At 37.2% G+C, this 21687-nt stretch overlaps 2 protein-coding genes across 3 annotated transcripts; one reads left to right on the top strand and one right to left on the bottom strand.

The window, feature by feature from the left end:
• Positions 1-2050: 2050 nt before the first annotated feature.
• Positions 2051-6439, bottom strand: LOC106175257 (uncharacterized). The gene is made up of 7 exons (XM_013557166.2): positions 6200-6439; positions 5541-5605; positions 5038-5258; positions 4358-4550; positions 3649-3876; positions 3333-3494; positions 2051-2820 (listed from the first exon to the last, which is right to left on the bottom strand). Exons 1-7 carry the CDS (start codon positions 6384-6386, stop codon positions 2401-2403), a joined length of 1476 nt encoding a protein of 491 aa, XP_013412620.1. The 5' UTR covers positions 6387-6439; the 3' UTR covers positions 2051-2400.
• Positions 6440-9530: 3091 nt separating this feature from the next.
• On the top strand, positions 9531-21480 carry LOC106175294 (PAN2-PAN3 deadenylation complex subunit pan3). 2 transcript variants are annotated; one of them, XM_013557234.2, is made up of 18 exons: positions 9531-9875; positions 10961-11049; positions 11523-11639; positions 11911-12064; positions 12780-12928; positions 13379-13444; positions 13881-13985; positions 14282-14333; positions 14668-14826; positions 15254-15370; positions 15640-15777; positions 16008-16164; positions 16630-16717; positions 17118-17257; positions 17565-17694; positions 18094-18158; positions 18375-18513; positions 18923-21480. In XM_013557234.2, exons 1-18 carry the CDS (start codon positions 9689-9691, stop codon positions 19235-19237), a joined length of 2367 nt encoding a protein of 788 aa, XP_013412688.2. In that variant the 5' UTR covers positions 9531-9688; the 3' UTR covers positions 19238-21480. The 2 variants fall into 2 exon arrangements, with proteins under 2 accessions (XP_013412688.2, XP_013412689.2); XM_013557235.2 differs by having other exon boundaries at positions 12798-12928.
• The last annotated feature ends 207 nt before the right edge of the window (positions 21481-21687 follow it).

Below are 21687 nucleotides of genomic sequence, written 5' to 3' on the forward strand. Positions count from 1 at the left end.
ACATAGAAAAAGTTCACCATTTGAATGCAATATTTAACTGACCACAGGTAAAATGGCGTACTCAAAGGTCAAATCTGCATGGAAATAGATACAACACTGACACGAGGGATTTTCGAAAACGCGATTTGCAGTAACACCTTCCGAATGTATGGACCATACATTTGCTAGCCCAGCCAACAGATCTGAACTAACTCTGCCAAGCTCTGTCCGAAATGTTATTCCAGACCAAATCCAGACCAAACTCTGAGAAACCTGTCCTGAAGGAATGCCTCGCCGTTTGGGAGCCTTGATAGTAGCGAGATGTGGTCACAAGCACTACTGACCAGACATTGATATGACCGAGGTAGGTTTTGGAATTTCTATTAAAATGAAGAGTTTGCCATATGAAAGTTAAACTCTCATTGTCGAACCACAAAAGTAAGTCACAATAATTTAAACTAGTTCAATTAAATCCATAGTAAAATATTTAAAAAAACTAATTGCTTTTTAACTTTCACACAGTCTAAAATTTTATTTTATTAACATCGGATTCATTCCATAGTTACATAGAAGTTCCACTACCTTTCCAATCTCTTGATCTTGCTAACTTTAGCAAAAAGTGTTGATTTTGCAGGTTAAATGGGTACAGGACACTTGCATCTAAAACGGTGTTTTGTTGCTATTCAAATAGGCGTGGTGTGACGGCCTGATATGTCCGACAGGCCAGATATGCCCTATGACCTCGGACACATCTGGCTCTTTTTTGTCGGACATATCTGGCCTGTCGGACACATCTGGCTCTTTTTTGTCGGACATATCTGGCTTGTCGGACACATTGGCTCTTTTTTTTTGTCGGAAATATCTGGCCTGTCGGACACATCTGGCTCTTTTTTGTCGGACATATCTGGCCTTCTCTGGTCGTAGGATATATCTGGCTTGTCGGACATATCCGGTAGTCACACGTGGCAAGAAAACAAATAGAACATAACTGTCTGTAGCGTGAGAGCATAGATATTCATTATTGACTGTACATAAACTGACGGCTCATTTAAGGATTACATTAATATAAGCTTGTTCGCGTGCCAAGAAGTTATCCAACATAATTATCTTACCGTCCTCAATTATGCAGTTTAATTAAGTGTAATCAAACGTTTTAATCAAAACACACTTAATGTGGATTTGAAATAATAGTTTGACTCTAATAACTTGGTCTTCAGCTATCAATAACAATGAAATCAAATGTGGTATTTGCGTTCATTAGTCCTGTTTTGATTAAACGGTCTTTTGAAATGCAGTTATTTAGTTAGTGGCATCTCATTGTCCTATTTGACATGCAAAATTAATCATCTTCCTTAAACTCTTGGGCTCTAATGTTATTGAGCACGCGGTCACCCTTTAAAGGCATGTAATTATTATTTGACTCTCATGTGAATTAACGCGATTAATGTGATAATTACTGTCACAACACAATTGATATTTTTCAGAGAGTGCGTTGCATAGCATACCCGTCCTTCTCCAGGGTCTCCAGAACAGTGTATCACCGTCCAAACTGAACAACCACGGTTAGAATGCCCTCGACTTACGACAGTTCCAAGTTTTTTTTTTCTTTTTTTTCTTTCTTTTTTATTTTTTTAAGGCAAGTCGTTGAACGAATTTCCTAGGTCAGACCACAATGCCACGTTTACACCGGGTTGTGGCCCTGCAGCGTTTACGGCGATCATGAAATTTGGCAACTCTCACAAATCTCGGCCGATTTCTGCTTCAGTCACCTATGCGCGTTTTCAACAAACCAACAATTTACAACCTTAATCCCGTTACGCAGGCCTACTCTCGTCACTAGGGTATGGCCTTGGAGGAGCAAGGTAGTAAAAATGTTTAAACCGTCTTTCTTTTTCTTCGGCACTCTACATCGGTTTTCAAATTTATGCCCAGACTTGCAACATACGGAGGACACCTTACGTCCATTGTGGTTTTATCCAATAGTCTTATTAGATGCAAAGGTACCACACAGACATGCACTTTATCAAATTATTGGAGACCGTTGATTTGCCAACCCTTTCCAAGTCCAAAATAGCGATAAGTAAACAACTGTTGGTTTGAGCAATATTCCATTTCTTAGAAATGCTCAGCCCAAGTATGTCAATTTTATTGTCCACCTTACTTCAGAAAGTACTACAGAAAGTGTTTTATTGTTTCAGTTATACTTAAAATTTATAAGGTAAAAAGACAACATGAATTGGGAAACTTTTCACATACAATTAAAGGTAGCATCTACCCAGTGTATCACGGAGTGGAAAATAACATCAGTTTCGTCATTACGGCTAAAACGCTGTACCAATACATTTCAGTTCCATTTCTCTTTTTTTTCAGAGACATGATAACTGAGAAATGAAAGTAGAAAGGCTGAAGGCACAACCATAGCTATAAGTATATCAACCCTTTGAAATTTGACTCTAAATCTAGACCGCAGCCCCTCGCTGCTGCAGAAGTGGGACTAAAAAAATTGTCTGACTTATTCTCTGCACTTCTTGTCCTTGATGGCAGCCTGTTCAGCGTCTTAAGCGCAACAACGCCCTTACAGGCAACAGTGCGATCTTGCCACAACAGCGTGGGCCACACGTGAAATTTGATAACTCTGCTTCTCGACGAGCCCGAGTACACCTCGTGTCGGTGGTGATCGTAGGTGCAGTCATTCTGGTCCAAGATAAGCTGCTGGTGGTGGACCGCCAGCCGCCATGCCACGCTGGCACTTCGTTCTATATAGGCCGTCATCCGGGCCTCTCCCAACATGTCATCCACCCAGTGGTATTCTGATTTTGAAACCAATTTCATTTTCATTTGCTGCAAGAAGAAAAAGAAGAAAAAATGAAAAAATTTATAAAAATGACAAATTCATGAGTCCGACCTTTGTATTTCTTGAAATAATAATTTGAAAAGTCCGGGTTCGTTTGTTATTTGTGCATGTAAACAGATAAAAAATCAGTTAACTTGGCTGACAGAAAGATTTGATATTGTTAGATCTACAGAATGCTATCAAATCTCAATATCAGAACTACATGTATAACTAATAGGCCCCTATATTTAATTTTAATTCAAGCAGCATAAATAAAACGAAAAGATGTTGTTTCAATTACAACAAAAAAGTGAAATGTAAAGAAATGCATCGCAAACACATTTTGACCATCTACAACCTTTCACAAGATAGAAAATGGAAATCACCCAAACCACTTTCTCTTTCACCGTGCTATCTCAAAACATATGCGGTACCAGTAATCTAATGCGTTAGATGAGACGACTATCTCAACCTTTCGCAATCACAGACTGACAGAAGTGTGCACAACCACCGAACGTACCTTAATTATAGGAGCTACGTCGGTAGTGTCAGCGCTCTTAATGAGGAAGGACGAAATTATTTTGTTGGTTTTGTCACAAAGAACCGCATACTCTCGGCTATGGATCCCCTGAGGGTGTGGCGCTGTAGGAGTTGAGAATGAGCGTCGCCGTGTCATCCCTTTCTACAATGGAAAGTTGGCATTTAAAAAAACGGGGCCTACAATTAAAAAGCTGTATGATTTTATGCTTTTTCCTCATCATTATTACCATTTTCAGGAATGAAGCCTTTTTTTTTTTTTTTTTTTTTTTTTTTGTAGGTTATCCTAGAGCAATTACCTTAAAAAATGTATCTTCTTTCTCCACGACAGAATTTTCGTCGCTGTCCTTGCACCGATCCGAGTCGTAGTCCAAGACGTCGGCACTTCCACTCAGTCTCTGATGACTTACTGTGAGGGACAATGCTGGCGGTGGTGTTGTGGTGTGTTCTGTTAGTGGATGACTTATCAGTCTGGGTACATTTTTCTTTAGGGTCGTCACTTTATTCTTACTGAATTCGTACGCAGTCTTAAAAAAGTAGACAAAATATTCTTGTCTTACTGTCTTGTAGAAGATTTTGTGTTACTTAAAGGGAGCGAATTATTTATGCAACATACAATTACTCCATTGAGACTCACAATTTCTATCTATCCTCAAGAATATATTCTACATTTAATCTCTATCATTTGACTTGGAACCACGTGACAAGTAAAAATTAGTTCACCTGAAGTAGGTCTTATGATAAGATCGAGTTCACCTGAAGTAGGCCTTATGATAAGATCGAGTTCACCTGAAGTAGGCCTTATGATAAGATCGAGTTCACCTGAAGTAGGCCTTATGATAAGATCGAAACGTCTCCGTTTGGCCGTATGACCCAGTTTTAGAATTATATTTACATTAGTTAGTATAATGCAACTGGATGAATAAAAACTTTCCCTTTAACATTACCATTCGTGTATAAACAAACATGCTTTCCGTGAAAATCAAGGTAACGGAAAGTTCTGCTCACCATAACGACGTCGAGGAGAAATTTGCACGCGGTCTCCTCTGCCACGCCCATGTCAGTAATAAGACTGAAAGCGTCTGTCCACTCGTTGTCATACAGCGTCCGGAGATCTTGAACAACTGCCGAGGGGCGATTTTTATCCGTAACGTCTTCAATGTCACTAAATGTCTGCCTATCCGACAAAACCTTCGACAATCTGAAATATTCAAGTTCCCATTGTTTTTTGGCGTGTCTACATTTCATGCAATCACTGTAGCTCCCTATGCTGCCAAAGTTATGGAGGGACGTACAAAACGTCCTTTTTGACTTTTTGTGATAAACATAAATCAATTTGTAAAACTGAAATATAAGGCACTTGACCCATAATAAAAAACATTCTGTATCCTGTTTTAAGGTGTTATTTTATATACAAATTGTAAGTAGAAACAGTTTTGTCAGTGTGCACGTCTTATCTGTCTGTCTTTCCGTCTAATAAACCCTCGACCCTTCTACCCTCTGAAAATTAAAGGGCCAAAGATTTTCTCTGCTGGGAGTAGAGAATTGTGCCATGAATTAACCAGAGACATATCTGTGAATATCTATCGAAAAAAAAAGAACGACAAACTGTGACCCCGGTAGTAAGTACCCGCCCCCCCCCCCGCCCCCCCCTCTCTGCGTCGGTCTGTATGAATATGGCTACGCACCTTGCTCTGAGGACTTGGTCCTGGTCATTAAGACTCAAAATATTCGCCTTCAGATTGTAGATGGCCTGTTGCAGAGCTGCAATCACCCCCTCGTTACTGTTCACGTTCTCCAGGCAGCTGGGAGTCACGCCATAACACTCGGGGCGCATTTTCATATCGGCATGAAGACGCTCCAAACAGGAGACGTTCTCTTGCAAGCCGGCCAGTTCTCGGTCTTTCAGCTTGAAAAAAAAGATCTATTTTAACGAGTTTTTTTTTTTTTTTTTTTTTTTTGCATTTCTTTGATAGAAGGCAGACAGAGCGACACGAGAAAAATAATACGTAATGATAAAAGTTAAACAATGTATTGTGGTCTTAAAAAAGGAATCAAGGATCTAATTAATGTGGGTTTAATTGAAAACTCATGTTGAGAAGCGTGTGCCTACGTTTTATCTGTTTTGTCTCTTCTCTTTTTTCTTTTCTTTCTTTTTTTTTATTTTTTTTATTTTATTGTTCTTAATCACCTCCAGTTCATTCTTAAGCTGATCACATTTGTTTTTCCATCCTTCTAACTGTCGCAGCATATCAGCTACATGAAAAAGAAAAATCTGAGTTTCACTTCTGTTACATAAAAAATTCCATTCATACACATTATTGGTTGCCCTGCATCCGTCAGTGATGTATCAGCTAAACTGATAATTCATGTTATCGATGAAGTCAATGCTGATATACTATGAATGAAAACAATGCAAAATAAATGCAATCTATGCACGAGTGTTTGGGTATGAAAGTAATTCAAGTGAAAAATAGATTTGACGGATCACTGACCGGAGAAGCTTATCGAATTATAAACATCTACCCACCCACCCCCCCCCCCCCCACCCCCACCCACCCCGCAGGATGAAACTCAATACAAATTACCTTTGTAGCTAAACATAAATTTTATACGAGATGTGCTGCTGGTTGAAAACAAAGCCTGGGATGAATTGGTCACGTGCCCTTTTAAACCTCAATTACTTTTTTTCACACATGAAATTTCCCTACACCAAGGACGCGATAGCCGGTCACTGTCCTGATATGCCGACAAGTGATGTCACGTGCCAAAGTTCTATGGCAAAATCCTGGATCTAGTGTTAAAGTGGTAAAAAATTGAGTGTTAAAAGAGACCTAACCAGTTACTTACCTTCTCTGGCCATTACGTCATCAATCACTTTGCAAAACTCCATTTCTCCGCGTTCGTGGAGTTGACTTCGAAGAGAGTCCAGCCCATTCTTCTCCAATGATATAAGCGACCGCGACATCTGCCTGTGCGTATACATTTGCAAAGACGTTCTAAAGGGCAGATGCGACGGACAGTACATGGTATACATAAGGTTGAACTCGTTTATCCTGTATTGTTATCTTATCTAGTATGACCCAGCTAGCTGTGCTGAAAGGCAATATGGATGTGAAACTAAAAGTGGACAATACGCAGATCAAGGTCAATAAGTTTGTTGATAATGTAATAAAATTCTGAGTTCTACACGAAAAAAAATTACTTGAAATTTGCAAATCTCTTATTTTCTCAGTAAGGCAATTTGCGTAACGACGAAAGCTAGTTAACCTCTGGTGGTACAATTTAGGCCAATAGACAAAATATCTAGCGGCTTTGTTTGTCTGATGTAGGTATCAATGTAAAAACAACCGGTGTACCCGTAAAAAAATGCCATAAAATCCTTTTTTGGTTAAAAAATGTAATAATCTAAGTTTCCTGCAAGTGAAATTAATAGAAAACAACAAAAAACTTATTCATAAATTCCGATTAGGTTCATGTACTGAACATAACCGTTACATTGAATTAAAACATTATAGTATAACACACTATCTAATAAGGTGTCAATCTGATAAGAGTGAAGCTTCATTGCAAATCGATTACAAAACAGGTGAATAAAACATGGAAATGTAACTTATCATAGCTAGTTCCTGACATTTACCTGGCTTTTATCAACACACAGAAGTACAAGATTGAGTACGGTACGCGCTGTCCCCAAATGAAATGATCATCTCACTTACCCAGAGAAATTGAACGTTATACCCTGTTCTCTATTGTTTCAATTAACCAATGGTTTGCATCTACGTCACTGTTGAAGTAGAGTGTTGTTTACTTTCATAAGTGCCCTTACTTTTCGATTTTCATACAGTACAAAATGAGTAACTACACCTTTACTTGTTATTATTTTCTCCCCTGTACGATTTACTACGGTATATAACGAAAAAAAATCAAGTTAATTTCTAGATCTATTCATTAAAGAAGCATATTGAACGCGTAAGTACCGGGGTACGTCAAATCATTGGAACTTAACCCAACTAATAACTAATAATTAATTATTATTATTTTTTGTTTAATTTGTGTCGTGTAAGAATCTTTCACTAATAACTTATACATACTAGTATTTATACAGGGCATTATACTAGTACCTTCGTTTCATATGTATTCTTACATATTTTGTTTCAGAAAAGTTTCTTTAATTTAACAAGATTAATTGGTATTTCTTCTGGACCTAATATTTTATCTTTCAAGAATGCACTACCTGCCTGAATAACTAGACAGAAAGAAGAAAATGATTATTTACGCATATTATAAATACAAATAGTGATGCAGAGGCGGATTTGGGGGAGGGGGGCTGCCAGGGGGTCCTGACCCCCCCCCCTTTGATTTCTCGAATTCTGAAAAAAAAAACACCAATGGTCCCCTCTTGAAATTAGAATTTTGATTAACTGATTCATACTTCTAAACCGTACCATATGACACCGTTCGCCCTCTAAAACACCAAAAAAATTTCGTGACCCTTTAGCGGGCCCCGAACCCACGCCTTGTGGCATGATTTAGGTCAACAAACATAATATTTAGAGGACCCATAAAGATGCCATAAAGATGCCATAAAACCCTATTTTTTGGTTAAAAATTGTAATAATAAAACTTTTCCGCAAGTGAAAATAAAAGAAATCAACGAAAATTATTCATAAATCCCGATTAGTTATATGTATTGTGCATAACCGTTACATTGAATTAAAACATTATAGTATAACTCACCATCTATAATTAGGTGTCAATCTCATAAAAGTGAAGCTTCATTGCAAATCGATTTCAAAACAGGTGAAAAAAACGTGGAATTGTAACTTATCATAGCTAGTTCCTGACATTTACCTGGCTTTTATCAACACACAGAAGTACAAGATTGAGTACGGTACGCGCTGTCCCCAACTGAAATGATCACCTCACTTACCCTGAAATATTGAACGTTATACATGTAGGCCTACCCTGTACTCCAGGTCTATTGTTTCAATTAACCAACGGTGTACGTGAAACCCAACAAGGACTTATTTCAGTTCACGTTCTTTGACCCAACCATAGAAGTATATACTTACATGACCCAACCAACTGTCCCCATATAACTTCAAACAGAATAACTTAGAGATAAAAAGCGGGTTCGATGTATTATTTCCCTACAAACTGTTTCCACGGATGTTTTCTGCTTGTCTTCCATAATGCTTTCGGTGCTTTACAGACTAAAGGGAAAATAAGTAGGTAAAAGCTTGGACCTAAATAGGAAAGGCCTTCTCTCATTATGTCCATGGTAAAAGTAAAGACCAAAAATTTGAAGAAGGTGCAGTTTTTAAGTCTTTTTAATTTTCATTATTTTATTTTTATTTGTTTTTTATTTTTTTTAATTTCGTTTTTTAATTATTGGTATTTTATACAGGGGATTATACTGTACTTGTGCATCCTTTTAATATGTATTCTTACATATTTTGTTCCAGAAAGTTTTCTATAGTTTTCCAAGATTGGTAGGGTATTTCTTCTGGGCCTAATAGGCTTACCCGTATTTTAGGCGCTACCTGCATAATTAGATCTCAGTTAAGGGAGAATATTGTTTATACATATTATAAATACAAATAGGGACATGTACACGCTGTATATTGGCCTGTTCGTTCTAATGTATGTTGTATGTAGAAGTTATAGGCCCTATTACCCAACAATTCCAATGATTTTCCTGGTAAGAAGGTAATAAAAAGGCCTAAATAAAACTTTTCACGCATAAATTGTAGAAATCTCTTTTATTTCTTTCACAGTAATATCAGTTCCGCTTCTTTTTTAAATCTGTTTTTGACTTACTGATTAAATTACAGACAGAGGGACTTGCTCAAAACACTATGAAACAGTACTTTGTATTACTTTGTAATGATGGTTTGATGATGTCAGATGCACATTTTAACGAAAAATGAGCAGTTCTGCATGCACCGTCTACTAGTAGGCCCTCTAGTATGCCCTGGGCAAATTGTTAGATTTTAGCTATTCTAAAAGTGCCATCTGTAAAGAAATTGTTTTTTAAGTAAAGACTAGCAGTTAAATGAGCCAAGGATCGACTCATAAACTCCACTTGTGCGAAATGGATTCCAGCTCATGTGGTATTCTTCAAGCAGTTGTGCATTGGGCTCATATTGACAGGTTAGATGAATTCGAGGCCCTGACCTATCCCAGAATTCCGCATAATCTGCGTGCGCACTTGCAAGAAATCGGAGCAAAACTCAAATTTACCAAAACAAGTTCACGATTTTTACATTTACGGGGCATCAAGGCATGACAAATGCAATCAGATGACACACATGTATTAGTACGGGTCTCAAGACAATGTTGAGTGGGCCTTCAAATGCGAAGAAGTCTGCAGTATGCCGCTATTTTGCAAGTACAGGGAGCTGTTTCTACGGTGCTGATTGTCAGTTTTCGCATGATGCTCCAGATGGCTTACCCGAAAATGTAGGGACAGGCGCGCCATCCACAAAATTTGCTTCGGGCACCGCACCTGATCATCCTCAAGGTAAAGTCCTGATCGATTTAGATCACTTGCAAATTCCATCTCTAGACCCGTGCATGTCAGGAAAGCGAACAGTCTTCTTGTCTATTATCAAAATAAACTCTGACGTTTGTTTGAAATTGAACAATTCTGGCTTACTTTCATCAACAAGTTGTACAGTAGTAATAAATTGTAGTGTAGAAAATCTGTCTTAAAACCGATCTACATACAGTTATTTATATTACCAAATGATAAATGATTGTTTGAACCAATTGCAATCAACAGATCAGCTCAACAGACTTTGGTATTTTTGAAGTTGACAATAAATAGACCTCTTCAAAGTCAAAGCCTGGCTTTGTTACTTATGAAGGCCAGTTCACTGGCCAACAGTTGTTTTTGGCCACTTGTATGTGCCGGTTTTAGCCCTTGCCAAGTAGAGATCTTACAGTATACAAATACAGTTTGAAAAAAAAACAGCATCTAACAGTAAAATTAAATCAACACTCCATGTGATTTTCTCACCATAGTGAACATCTGGACTCATATTAGTGCCTTGTAAAGCCTCTTACATTTCCCAAGTTAGATTTTAAAGATAATAAAACCCTTATGCTGAAATTTATCTGAAGTATACCTTGTGTCAATCTCATTATTTACTTCTCATTGTCCTTGCTGTAGCCATTGCGGCGATGATTGCCAGCTTGCAGTGTTTATATTTTACACCAAACATGATCCCAATTCAAAACCGCCCACCTATTCTAGTGTGAAAACGAGACAGATCCCATTATATAATGATTGGCCAGTCAGTATAAACTAAATTATTAGATTAGAAATGCAATAAAAATTCAAATCCCAAGTTCTGGGATGGGTAAAGTAATAATTTGAAAGTAGGAGAAAATTGCCCTTTACCTTGGCAAAATTCATTTTGGCAGGAAAATCCCATGGAGTTGGCTTTTATTTAAATTTGTCAATGTTTATTTTGAAACTCATAGTCTGAAATTCCAGGTACTTTGCAGTGGGGGTGAATTTATTGAACTGGGTGATTTATATTATTTGATAACTGACGTCCCATGTACTAGACGGCTAAAACCTCTTTGACTATTTCTTTCTAGGTATTGTTGTAGGACGTGAGGCAAACAATGGAGACCAATATTTCACTGCAACTTTCAATGGTTTTAATGAATTTTCACCATACTCTCAAGTAAGTTCATGTATCAAAAAAGATGCTCTCTAGGCAAATGATTTTACTGTCCTAGCATGTTCAGAGATTTTAATTATGTTTATAAAATTATATTATATATATATAACAAATAGATATTTGTGTAGCAAATTGACTCAATGCCAAAGACAAGTTGGCATTTTATCAGTTTATCTAACTGCAAATGATTATTAATATATAAGAAAATTGGGTATGTACAGTATATCAGTGAAGTGTTTTGTAGAGAGACTGAGGAATTTGCAAAGTATGGGGCTTTTATCTTACTTAAAGCTTGCAAAACAAATTTAATTAATTACGTCATTATTTAACAGTGAGAAAAATGATAATTTAAAAAAATGTTATCATGCTTCCGTTGTTTAGATCAGAAAAATTTTAAAGAAACACATATGGTCCTTATCTGGTGAAATAGAAACACATGGCGTTGTTTTTGCTGTATGATGCTGTTTTTATTACAGAGAACTAACAGTGGTGGCCGCGGGGTAGGGATGCAGGACCCCTCACCCTCAGGCCCTCCTGGTGTGGACCACCTTAGCTCTGGCTTCTCTGCACTCAATATTGAGCATTCTAAGACTGTAAGTTTAAAAACATAATCAGGATACTACTGAAATTTGGCGTGAATTCATAATTTCTTCAACGCTGATGTTTTACTAAGATCATTTAAGTTTTTGGCACTGACTGTGCACAGATTCCTTGATGTTGAGTAACAAGTATATCAGACATCTTCAAAAAAAAAAAAAAAAAGATAAAATGGAGCATTAGAAATGACTTTCTGTTAGTAGCAGCTGTCTATTTGCCAGGTTTGCTGTCTAGTTAAATAACAAAGCTCCTGCATTTCTGTTGTAGGAGCTGAAGCCAGGTGCCAGTGAGTTTATTCCTAAGAGTTCGGGTACTCTGACCCACAGTGCCAGTGTCCCCTCCTTCCCTGACTATGGAGTCGGTCCGTTCAAGCCGGGCATGCCACCCGCTTCCATGGCAGCTCAGGTCATGCAACAGCAAGGTATGAATGAATGGGAGGTCAAGGAAATAGTTGGCCATTTGTGGTGGTAGGTGTTGGGGTAGGGGTGGATAAACATTACAGGAAGACCATTATTTTGCAGCAGTGTGTCCATTGTTATAAAGGCTGAAACATGCACAGAAAGCAATGACATAACAATGGTTACACAGTTTTTAGGTCTGCTATTTTTGCTGATAACAGCTTGGAAGATATAAATCTTGGGGGTTAGGGAATTCTTAATATCACAAAGCATTTTACTTTGTTTTGCTTTTTATGTGCTCTGTGCAACCACATGTTATAGTAATGAGGTAAATTGTTACAATTATATTGCTTTGTGCAAAGTTCACTATTTAATTGTTCCCCACACTAATATATTTCATATATTTACCTTGACTGTTTAGTTTACATAACTACATATTAAAAACATAATGTAAGCTTTATAGTTTCCTTATTTTTTTCCTGCCCATATTTTTATTTAATACTGGCAATGCTATACTAACAGCATGATCTTACATTTAACTGTCATAGCACTTGCTAACATTTAAAATTAAGTATCTTCCATATTCTTCCTACATTATTTCCAAATAGTTAAAATTCTGATTTTGCCAAAGTGGCTTTATCAGATAATCATGCTAGATGTGGCTTGTGTCTCTGTGTAGCTGTCTGTCTCTAACTGTAGTTTCTCTCCAACAAAGCACTGTCATACTACTTAACGCAGGTCACTCGTTGTCTGCAGGGCCGAGTCCAGCGCACACACCAACGCATTCACCCTTGCTCAGCCGGAGGAGCAAGTCGCCACTGGTGCAATTGAACACTTCTGTAGCGACATCCAATGCAGAAGGTTCAGGAACTCCCTTGCAGCTACAGGTGGGTGTTTTATTTCATTGTTTTTATTATACAGGTAGTAGTTGCTTATAGATTTGAGATTTAATCCGTGTCTTTTAACCAGGTAATAGAGTGTTGATTTGCAAGTATTTGAATTGCTAAAATCACAGTGAATAGAAACCAGAGCTCGAGCATATAATTAGTAGGTAACTGTATATGTAGTAAAATGAAAGAAAAAGGTTTTATTTCCTTTGTTTGATAGTGCATAAGAGGTTTTTGTATATGATACAAGTGAGAAAATATATTAAATCCCTAAAAATTGAAAAAAAGAAGACTGAAACAAAGATTTAGGAATTTTTTTTTATTTGTCTGCAATTCTCAAACTTGTTGAAAGGTAGTGGAGACAGGATATGGTAGTTAAAATGATCACTGTGGACTTTTTTTAGCAGCAACTATTTTTCTGTGCTGGACAATTTCTGTTTTTTTCCCTAGGAGAATGTAGGGGGCACCACCTATTTTTATACCCATGATGAGGCAGTGGCCAATCAACAGAGATTGGTAGGTTTATGTAAAACAAAATACTACTGGTAGGCTATGTAAAACAAACTATCCATTTGCTTGGTTTATGTAAAACAATTTGTTACTGTTAGATTTATCTAAAACAATTTGCTATTGGTTTGCTAGGTTTATGTAAAACTATTTACTTTTGGTAGGTTTATGTTTACGAAACAGTTAACTGTCACTGGTTTAGAAGTTTGAAGCACACTATTTTTGGTGAATGAGTGTCTGTATCTGTTAAAAGTGGTTAGGATGGATAATTAGACAAGTGCTTTATTTTTGGGGTGAGTGGCTGTGTGTGTGTGTGGGGGGTGGGGGTGGGGGGCTGTTATGTTTTTATTAAAGCTTTCTGGGTGTTAATTGTATGTAAAACATTGGTACAATATTATTTCTTTGTTAACAAGCCAGATAACAGCAATTGCTTAAAACTTTGCAGGCATTTCCAAGCTACAGTGAGTATGCCAGTGTGCCTCCTCACATTGCCCACATGAAACTCAAGTCTAACATGCCCTCCTTCTTCATGCCTGATGAGATCAAGATGGTGAGTTGACCAGTGTATTCAAAAGACATTAAATGTGGCTTATGTCTCAGGGTCGGGAGTTGTCATCTTTTTTTTTTTTTAGGAATTGCCTGTTTTTTGTTTTTTTTTTTTTCATGTATAAGATGGTTAACAAAATTGCTGGGTTTTATACTTATTGTTCAAAAGGGGGTCTATTCAGGAAAAGGGGATGCATTGATCGAAGCATTTCCCATGTCTATTGCTGATTCCTTGATGCCAGAGATTAGAGCACTGAGGTTAAGTCTGATTATATAAAATTATTGATTTTTGCCTTACAGGAATTGTTGAACAAACAGGCAGTGACTTTGTGTCAAGTAGAGGGGGCGTTAGGTAGGTGACTATAGCTGTAGTAGAACTCACTTCTTAAAATGAGACATGATGTCAATTAGTGAAATAATGAATTTTAGTTTAATCTTTTTTTTTTATCCATGAATGCTGTAATAAAAAACCAGAATACATGTTTGAGGATCAAATGTAAACTGATCAATGCATGGAAGAAAATGAACTATTTTGTGTGCTCAAAAGAGAATTTGGAAAGTTTATGTGTTTTGTGTGACTTGCAAACACACACAAGCACACTCACACACACAAGCACAACACATTTATCTATTTCCGTGCCTGATGAGATATGACTTAAATGATCAATATTGCCTCTCCCCTTTAGATCTCCCTGCAGAGGTGGACAAGTACCATAACCTGGTTCCCCTGGAACCCCCTGCCATCAGCCCCATGCAAAAGTCCAGTACCTTTGGCTACCCTACCTCCTGTTACAAGGCCGTGAACACGGAGGATGGACTCACCTACTGTCTGAGGAGGATACATGGTGGGTCGGCTCAGCTTTCTTTTAGGGATCGCTCCCAATGAAACTGGTTCTATGTAGATCAATCCAACTCCATGGGGACTCTTGCTGTGTGCAATCAGCTTCATAGATTAACGCGTCTTTTTCTGGCGTTCAGAAGAATACAGAAAATCTGGTGGTTATACATGAACGTTGGATAGATCTATGTAGAACAATAGTTTCATCGGGAATGAGCCCCTTTCTTGCAAGGTTGCTGAAATTATTGGTTGTTGTGTGAATTTCTGGTTCAGCCAGTAGCGAAGGAAAAAATGAAGATTAAAGAAAATCCTTTATTCATTAAGTTGGCATACAACTATTCATCTTATGAAACTAGACCCTGAGCGTGCTGTGTTACAGTGATAACGTGTGTGGTGTGTGCTTTTCATCATTTGCTGTTTTATTTGTGTTGCAGGCTTCCGCCACATTCACCCCCGGTGTTTGGAGTTGATAGATAAGTGGAAGAAGATCCAGCACTCCAACATGGTGTGCCTCAGAGAAGTGTTCACTACCAAATCTTTTGGGGACCACTGTAAGTAGTATAGAAATATCATATGATTTTATATATTAGATACAGTTACAATTACTAATGATTGCAATTGTCATTGGAGCTTAAATCAGAGTCCTTGCTATTCATTACTACTTGGAAGTTATTCTAGAAAATTGTCAAACAGGAAGATTTTTAATTATTAATGGTTTTGATAATCAGATACTTCTCAGTGATTTTGATTAATATTCAATTTTATTTCATCTTCATTATATAACAGTGAATCAAGAAATGTTATTAACCATGTTTTACAGCCATGGTGTTTGTATATGACTACTATCCGAGGTCAGAGACTTTGATGTCACGGCACTTCAGCGCACCTCCAATGTTGAATGGGTATGCAAACCCATACAACCTAGATGGCGCTGCTAGGCCTTTCAGCGCGGGTAAAGGTGAGAGCAGTTTATTACAAGTTAAATTTTGAAAAATATATAAATTGAGATGCATATGTCTATCATTTATGAAAAAAGAAGAACGCCATTTCAGTAATTGTAATGAAACTGCATGTAGTTCAGGCAATAATTGCTAGTGTTAAAACTTAAAAGTTTTCTGGTTTGGTTAAAGCCCCAATATTTCATATTTATTCTTAACCTTTTTGACTATTTCCTGATTTATCTTGTAGGGTTAAATGGACCTCGTCAGCATGCAGGCCTCCTCCCAGAGAGCTTGATCTGGTCTTATGTGGTCCAGCTGAGCTCTGCATTACGGACCATCCACACACAGGGGCTGGCGTGCCGCGTGATGGACCCGACCAAGATACTTATTGTGGACAAAACCAGGTACGTGAATTCTGGATGATGTATTTGAGGGATTAGAGCAATTAAAAATTTCTACAGGTATGCATATTTTTAAAAAAATCATTTATTTATTTATTCTTTTATTTTTTGGGTAAAAGAAATTTTCTTTAGTTATTGGCATAATAACCAAGCTTTTTCTTTAGTTATTGGCATAATAACCAAGCTCACTTCAGCTGGATAAAATTACACATGGGATTTTCTTAATGTTTGTCAGAAGCACAGTTATGATGACTCTTGTTCCAAGGGTATTTCAGTTTAATCCATTTATTTTATTTTGACTAGAACTTCTTTTGTTACATATTCAACTTTTTATCTTGAGCTTAAAGTAAATTAAGAATACTGCAAAGACATGAGCCTTAAGAGGTGTGACAATGAACGAAACCATTTCATGAAACAGTCATTTCCATGGAGATAAAACCTGTTTTAAATCCCAGATTTTGTTTCCAGGTTACGTTTGAACTGTGTGGGGATCTTTGACGTGTTGAGTTTTGATCCCAATCAGGCCAACCCCATGGCCATGATGCCCCACTATCAGGTAACACACAAGTTTGATATGCATACTGAACTACAAATATAGGTGTAGGGATGAGTTTCAGACTTAATGGTTTATATGTTGTTCTAAATGTGTGGTGCACAAGGCAAGGTAAACACTTGTGATGCACTTTCACATTTTATCCAGTATTGTCAAGAAATACCTGAAATGTTGCATTGTTGATTACAAAAAAAAAAGTGCATCACGCTTATGCAATGTTGAATTTCCTTATCAGACTGTGTAGTTTCACTGTCAAGTAAGATACACACACATGTTGGCAGAGGACTGCCTTAGCATGAAACTTGAATAATTCCATGCTCTGGAATATTGTTTTATTACAAGTGTTATACCTGCTCAGTGTTAATAATGATTATCAAGGGTTTTCTCTCTCTGTGTGTTACAGCAAGAAGACCTGGTGTCTCTGGGCAAGGTGGTGCTGGCCCTGGCCTGTAACTCTGTCATTGGCATTCAGAGAGAACACATACAGACATCCATGGAACTGGTGGCAAGAAACTATTCTGCAGATCTGAAAAACCTCATACTGTAAGGGGTCTTCCATTTTTATCATCATTTTCACGTCTACAAAGAGGGTGTATTAACCCCCTCCCCCAGCGTACAGTTTGTAGACTTGTGACGATGATGATAGATGGGGAGTTTTGTTTGTGGGAATTGCTAGTAAAAGGCAGATCTCAATACATTCAGGATATGTAGAAATAAGAAGATTCAGGTTAGATGTATTATTATCCAGGGGTGGGCATTGTATTCATGTAGATGAAAACTTATCATTGTATTATTTATAAGTTTTACATACACTTAGTCAAGGCACACTGTTTCTTCTTTTGTGTCTCAGGTATTTGCTGACCAACCAGAATCGCATGCGCAGTGTGAATGACATTATGCCAATGATTGGTGCCAGGTTCTACACACAGCTGGATGCCGCCCAGTTGAGAAATGACGTCTTGGAGAATGAACTCTCCAAGGTAAGAAGAGGCTGTCTTACTTACACTGATGAGACCTTTCCGATTTTTGTTGGAATTCTGACTTTTTCAGGGTCATTTGGGTAATAATTGTGAATCGTGTACCCTGTACCCCCCGCCAATTTTCCTACTTTTTCAGTGAGGACTGGTCTCATCCCTGTACTTACATTAGAAAATTAGGTTTTCATTGAACAATGATGCTGTTGCACTTAAATGTTAAGCTCATTCTTTCATTGGTAAATATTTAAATTGGTGTGCTTTGTCTTTTCTCTGTTCTGGAATACAAACCCAACAAACAAATTTACAAAATCATACATATGTTATACCTTAATGAGCTTGTGAGCTTTTCTTTTGTTGGATGCTTATTTAGTTTTACAAAGATCATTTTATTATTACTTCCAGGAAGTTGAAAATGGCAGACTGTTCAGACTTTTGTGCAAGCTTGGTTTGATAAATGAAAGACCAGAGTGAGTATTTACAGATTGGTTTGCTTGAGTGTAACTTTGTCTTAAAGATACTAGATAACTTGAGAATTATATTAAGTAAAAATGAAGAAGAAAAGTAATAAACCCTGTTGGTAATGCATTCTTGAATTAAAATAGATAAATAAATAAACTGATAATGTAATTTCTGTGTGAAAGGATTTACAGAAAGAAACAATTACATTTCTTTTATGCCTCCAGGTTTCACTTGGATCCTGCATGGTCAGAAACAGGAGACAGATACATGCTGAAGTTGTTCAGAGACTTCCTGTTTCACCAAGTGGATGAAAACAGCCAGCCTTGGATTGATCTGGCACATGTCGTGCAATGTCTGAACAAGGTAAGATGGCACACCTGGGCATGTGCACGGGTCCTGTGTAAAATTCTGTGCTAGGAGTCCTCGGGACTTGTAGTATGTCAATTTGGGGATTTCAAGGGTTTCACTGGAAAGCACTGCAGTAAAATAAAAACTGTTGCACAGTAGTTTCTAGATTGTCTCAAAAATGGCTTAGATTTCCTGGACTAAGCTATTTGATAATGGACTTTTAACATTGTGTTAGTGGCTGTGTAATGGAGAGTTTAACCATTCAGAAAAAAAACCTGTAGTCGGAAATTCGTGTCATATTTTCTCAATAAGATTGTTGAATTCAAATGTGTTTTGTTAAATGCCTATGATTAAATTACGTATAATAAAATGCATGTGCCACTCCTGCATATTCCATGTATATCGCTGTCCTCTCCATTTTCAGCTTGATGCTGGAGTTCCAGAAAAGATCTGCCTGATGTCCCGTGATGAGCAGAGTGTCATTGTCGTCACATATGCAGAATTAAAGAGGTGCGTGGAGTCTGCCTTCAATGAGCTGCTGGCGCCATCAGCAACCCAGGTGGAAGGTGGTGCTCAGCATGCCAGCATGGTACCACCTCAAGGCGCCGCTCAGCCTGGCATGGCTGCCATCACAGGGATGCATCCTGGGATGCCAGTGTCCCATGGTGGGATGCCAGGTGCAGCTGGGATGCCAGGAGCAGCAGGGATGCCGGGACCTATGATGCCAGGGATGTCTTAGTGGGGCTCAGACAACTGGAAGTTAAGGACAATAATCTGGACGGGTCAATTTTAATGCAGCTGTATTTTTGCACATAATATATGAATATTGCTTTGGTCAAATAGGATTTTATTTCATTATAGAATCTATTATTTTGGACAATACTGGATGCACATTCTTGGCTTGAAAAGGAGTGTAGATCATATTTTTAAGAGGCCCTGTTGTTATACTGTAGAGTAAGCATTTAATACCATGTGTTCATTGATAGCAATCCTTGTAAGGTTGCTTATTTTGAATGGTAATAGGGACGTGTATATTATTAAATAGGAACCAGTTTGAAGAATTGGAAAGAGTTTAGTAGGAAATTTAAGTTTTAACTAGACATTATGTACATGCCAATCATACTCTCAAAGATTAGAATTTCCGCCTTCCAATTCAGAGAACTGTTTTGCGAGCAGCTTCAAAGCAAAGTGGTCAAGATTTAATGTGGCAAAAATAACCCAACAGTAAATGAAACACTAGAATTTCACTGGCTTTTTACAAAAAACGACCTTATGTTGTTGGTTAATGAGCCACAGATAAAAATTGTCATTATTTTTATTTTCATCTCTGCTCTTTATGGTCAGTTGGTTTGGTTGCATTTTTGTCGCATCTAGTTTATTGCTCTTTACTACTTGCTTAAGGATCATGCCAGGTCAAGGATACATTGTTTGATGGTACAGGGAAGTCCCCAGCATGTGAATATAGATGTGCCTTTCTCATGGTTCAGAGTGGACCCCCTCCATTGTTCTACATGAAGGTGATGATTGTTTACTTCTAAATCAAGAAATTAGCCTCGATATCAGCTGATATTGACACACAGAGTCACATATTATCTTCACCAGAGTGAGGCTGGGATGGTATTGAAGTGAGATTTTGATAGAGTAAGTGAATGAACATGACGAGCCCGACTAATAACTGTTGGCTGATTTTGAGACATTCAAAGTTGATGACTGTACATATACCACTTGAACGAAGACCTCCTTGTGAGGGTTTTATTTCAAGTCCTATTTGTATTTATTCTCATGTAATCATGTTATCTAAGGACTCGTGAATATCTTGTTTATCTGTACACGATGGGCAGCAATTTCCACCACATTTTTTAAAGATTGAATTAAGTGTGAGAGACAACCTTGGTTTTTACCAGTAGAGAAAATTTTCACGTCTTATTAGAACAAAGTGGGTTGATGAGCGTTTGAGTACCTCCCAGTTGTAGATGGATACAGCCATCGAGAAATTTTTGGTTACGTTACACTTCATCATTATCCTTGGATTATTTGTTTTTAATTTTGTATTTCCAAAATGTAAATGAAAATGTAATTAAGGTAAAATATTGATGATTATTTGCTTATTTATTTATTTATTTATTTATTTATTTATTGAGGGAGTCGTGAGTGAGCAAAAAGGAAATGTTTCATCACAGGATTAAGAAGAAAATATGGGTAAACATCGCATTGCATATTCAAAGAGCTCAGGATTTAGACTGTCAGATTGGAATGTATGATTTATTGCTTCCTATTACTAACTGATCTCAATTTTTAATGAAAAATTATAGAACAACAGAAACCCAAAAAGCAGTGAATGTGAAATTATCTTCATTTTCTTGCTTTTTTAATTCATGTGTCAATATTAGTCTGTAAGACAGCGAGTCATTTTTACAGTTTTTTATCCTTACATTGCTATATTTAGAAAATTAAGAATATTATTTAAGTGAGGAAACGAGGCAATCAGTAGTGCTACCCAAAATAATCTTAAAGCCCATTTCATAAGTGCAGACACGAATTGTATGTCATTTCATAGCAACACCCTAAAGAAATAAGAATTATTAGCCAATTACATTTCAATAATTCCAATCCTTTACTTAAATTTTTAACCTAGGAGCAAAATTTGACTTGTTAACATTGGAAGAGACTTAAATATGTTTAAGGAAAAAATATTTGATTTGTCTTCATAACTGAATGATGAAAACTGGTGAGATGGTAGCAGACTGTTCTGTGGGCTTTAGAGGGAAAAGTGTGGCTTTAGAAATCATTGAAAGAGAAATGATGATGCTTATTTTGTGGGCAAGATGGGAGAAAATGGGAGGTTGGTATATTCACTTAAAAAATTCAAGGTTATTTTATGAGAATTTTTGTGGCTTCTTATTATATGGAATTCTATTGTTTATTCCAATTATGATGTTACATAAATATGTTTTTAAAGAATAAATATTGAACTTAAAAGAAGTTTGCTTATGAAATTGTCTTTATGGGTAAAACAGTTTGCTTATGAAATCGTCTTTATGGGTAAAACAATGTAAAAATAATGGGCACCCTGAAAAATTTCAACAAATATATGGGTTAAACTGGTTGGACATAGTTGCACAATATGGATGGTGAACTTGGTATTCTACATACTACCAAAAATACTATCTTTGCTATTTCAACACTTGA

The sequence above is a fragment of the Lingula anatina genome, chromosome 3 (assembly GCF_051362555.1).
Source record: "Lingula anatina isolate TDL-2025a chromosome 3, LinAna3.0, whole genome shotgun sequence".
Taxonomy (NCBI): domain Eukaryota; kingdom Metazoa; phylum Brachiopoda; class Lingulata; order Lingulida; family Lingulidae; genus Lingula; species Lingula anatina.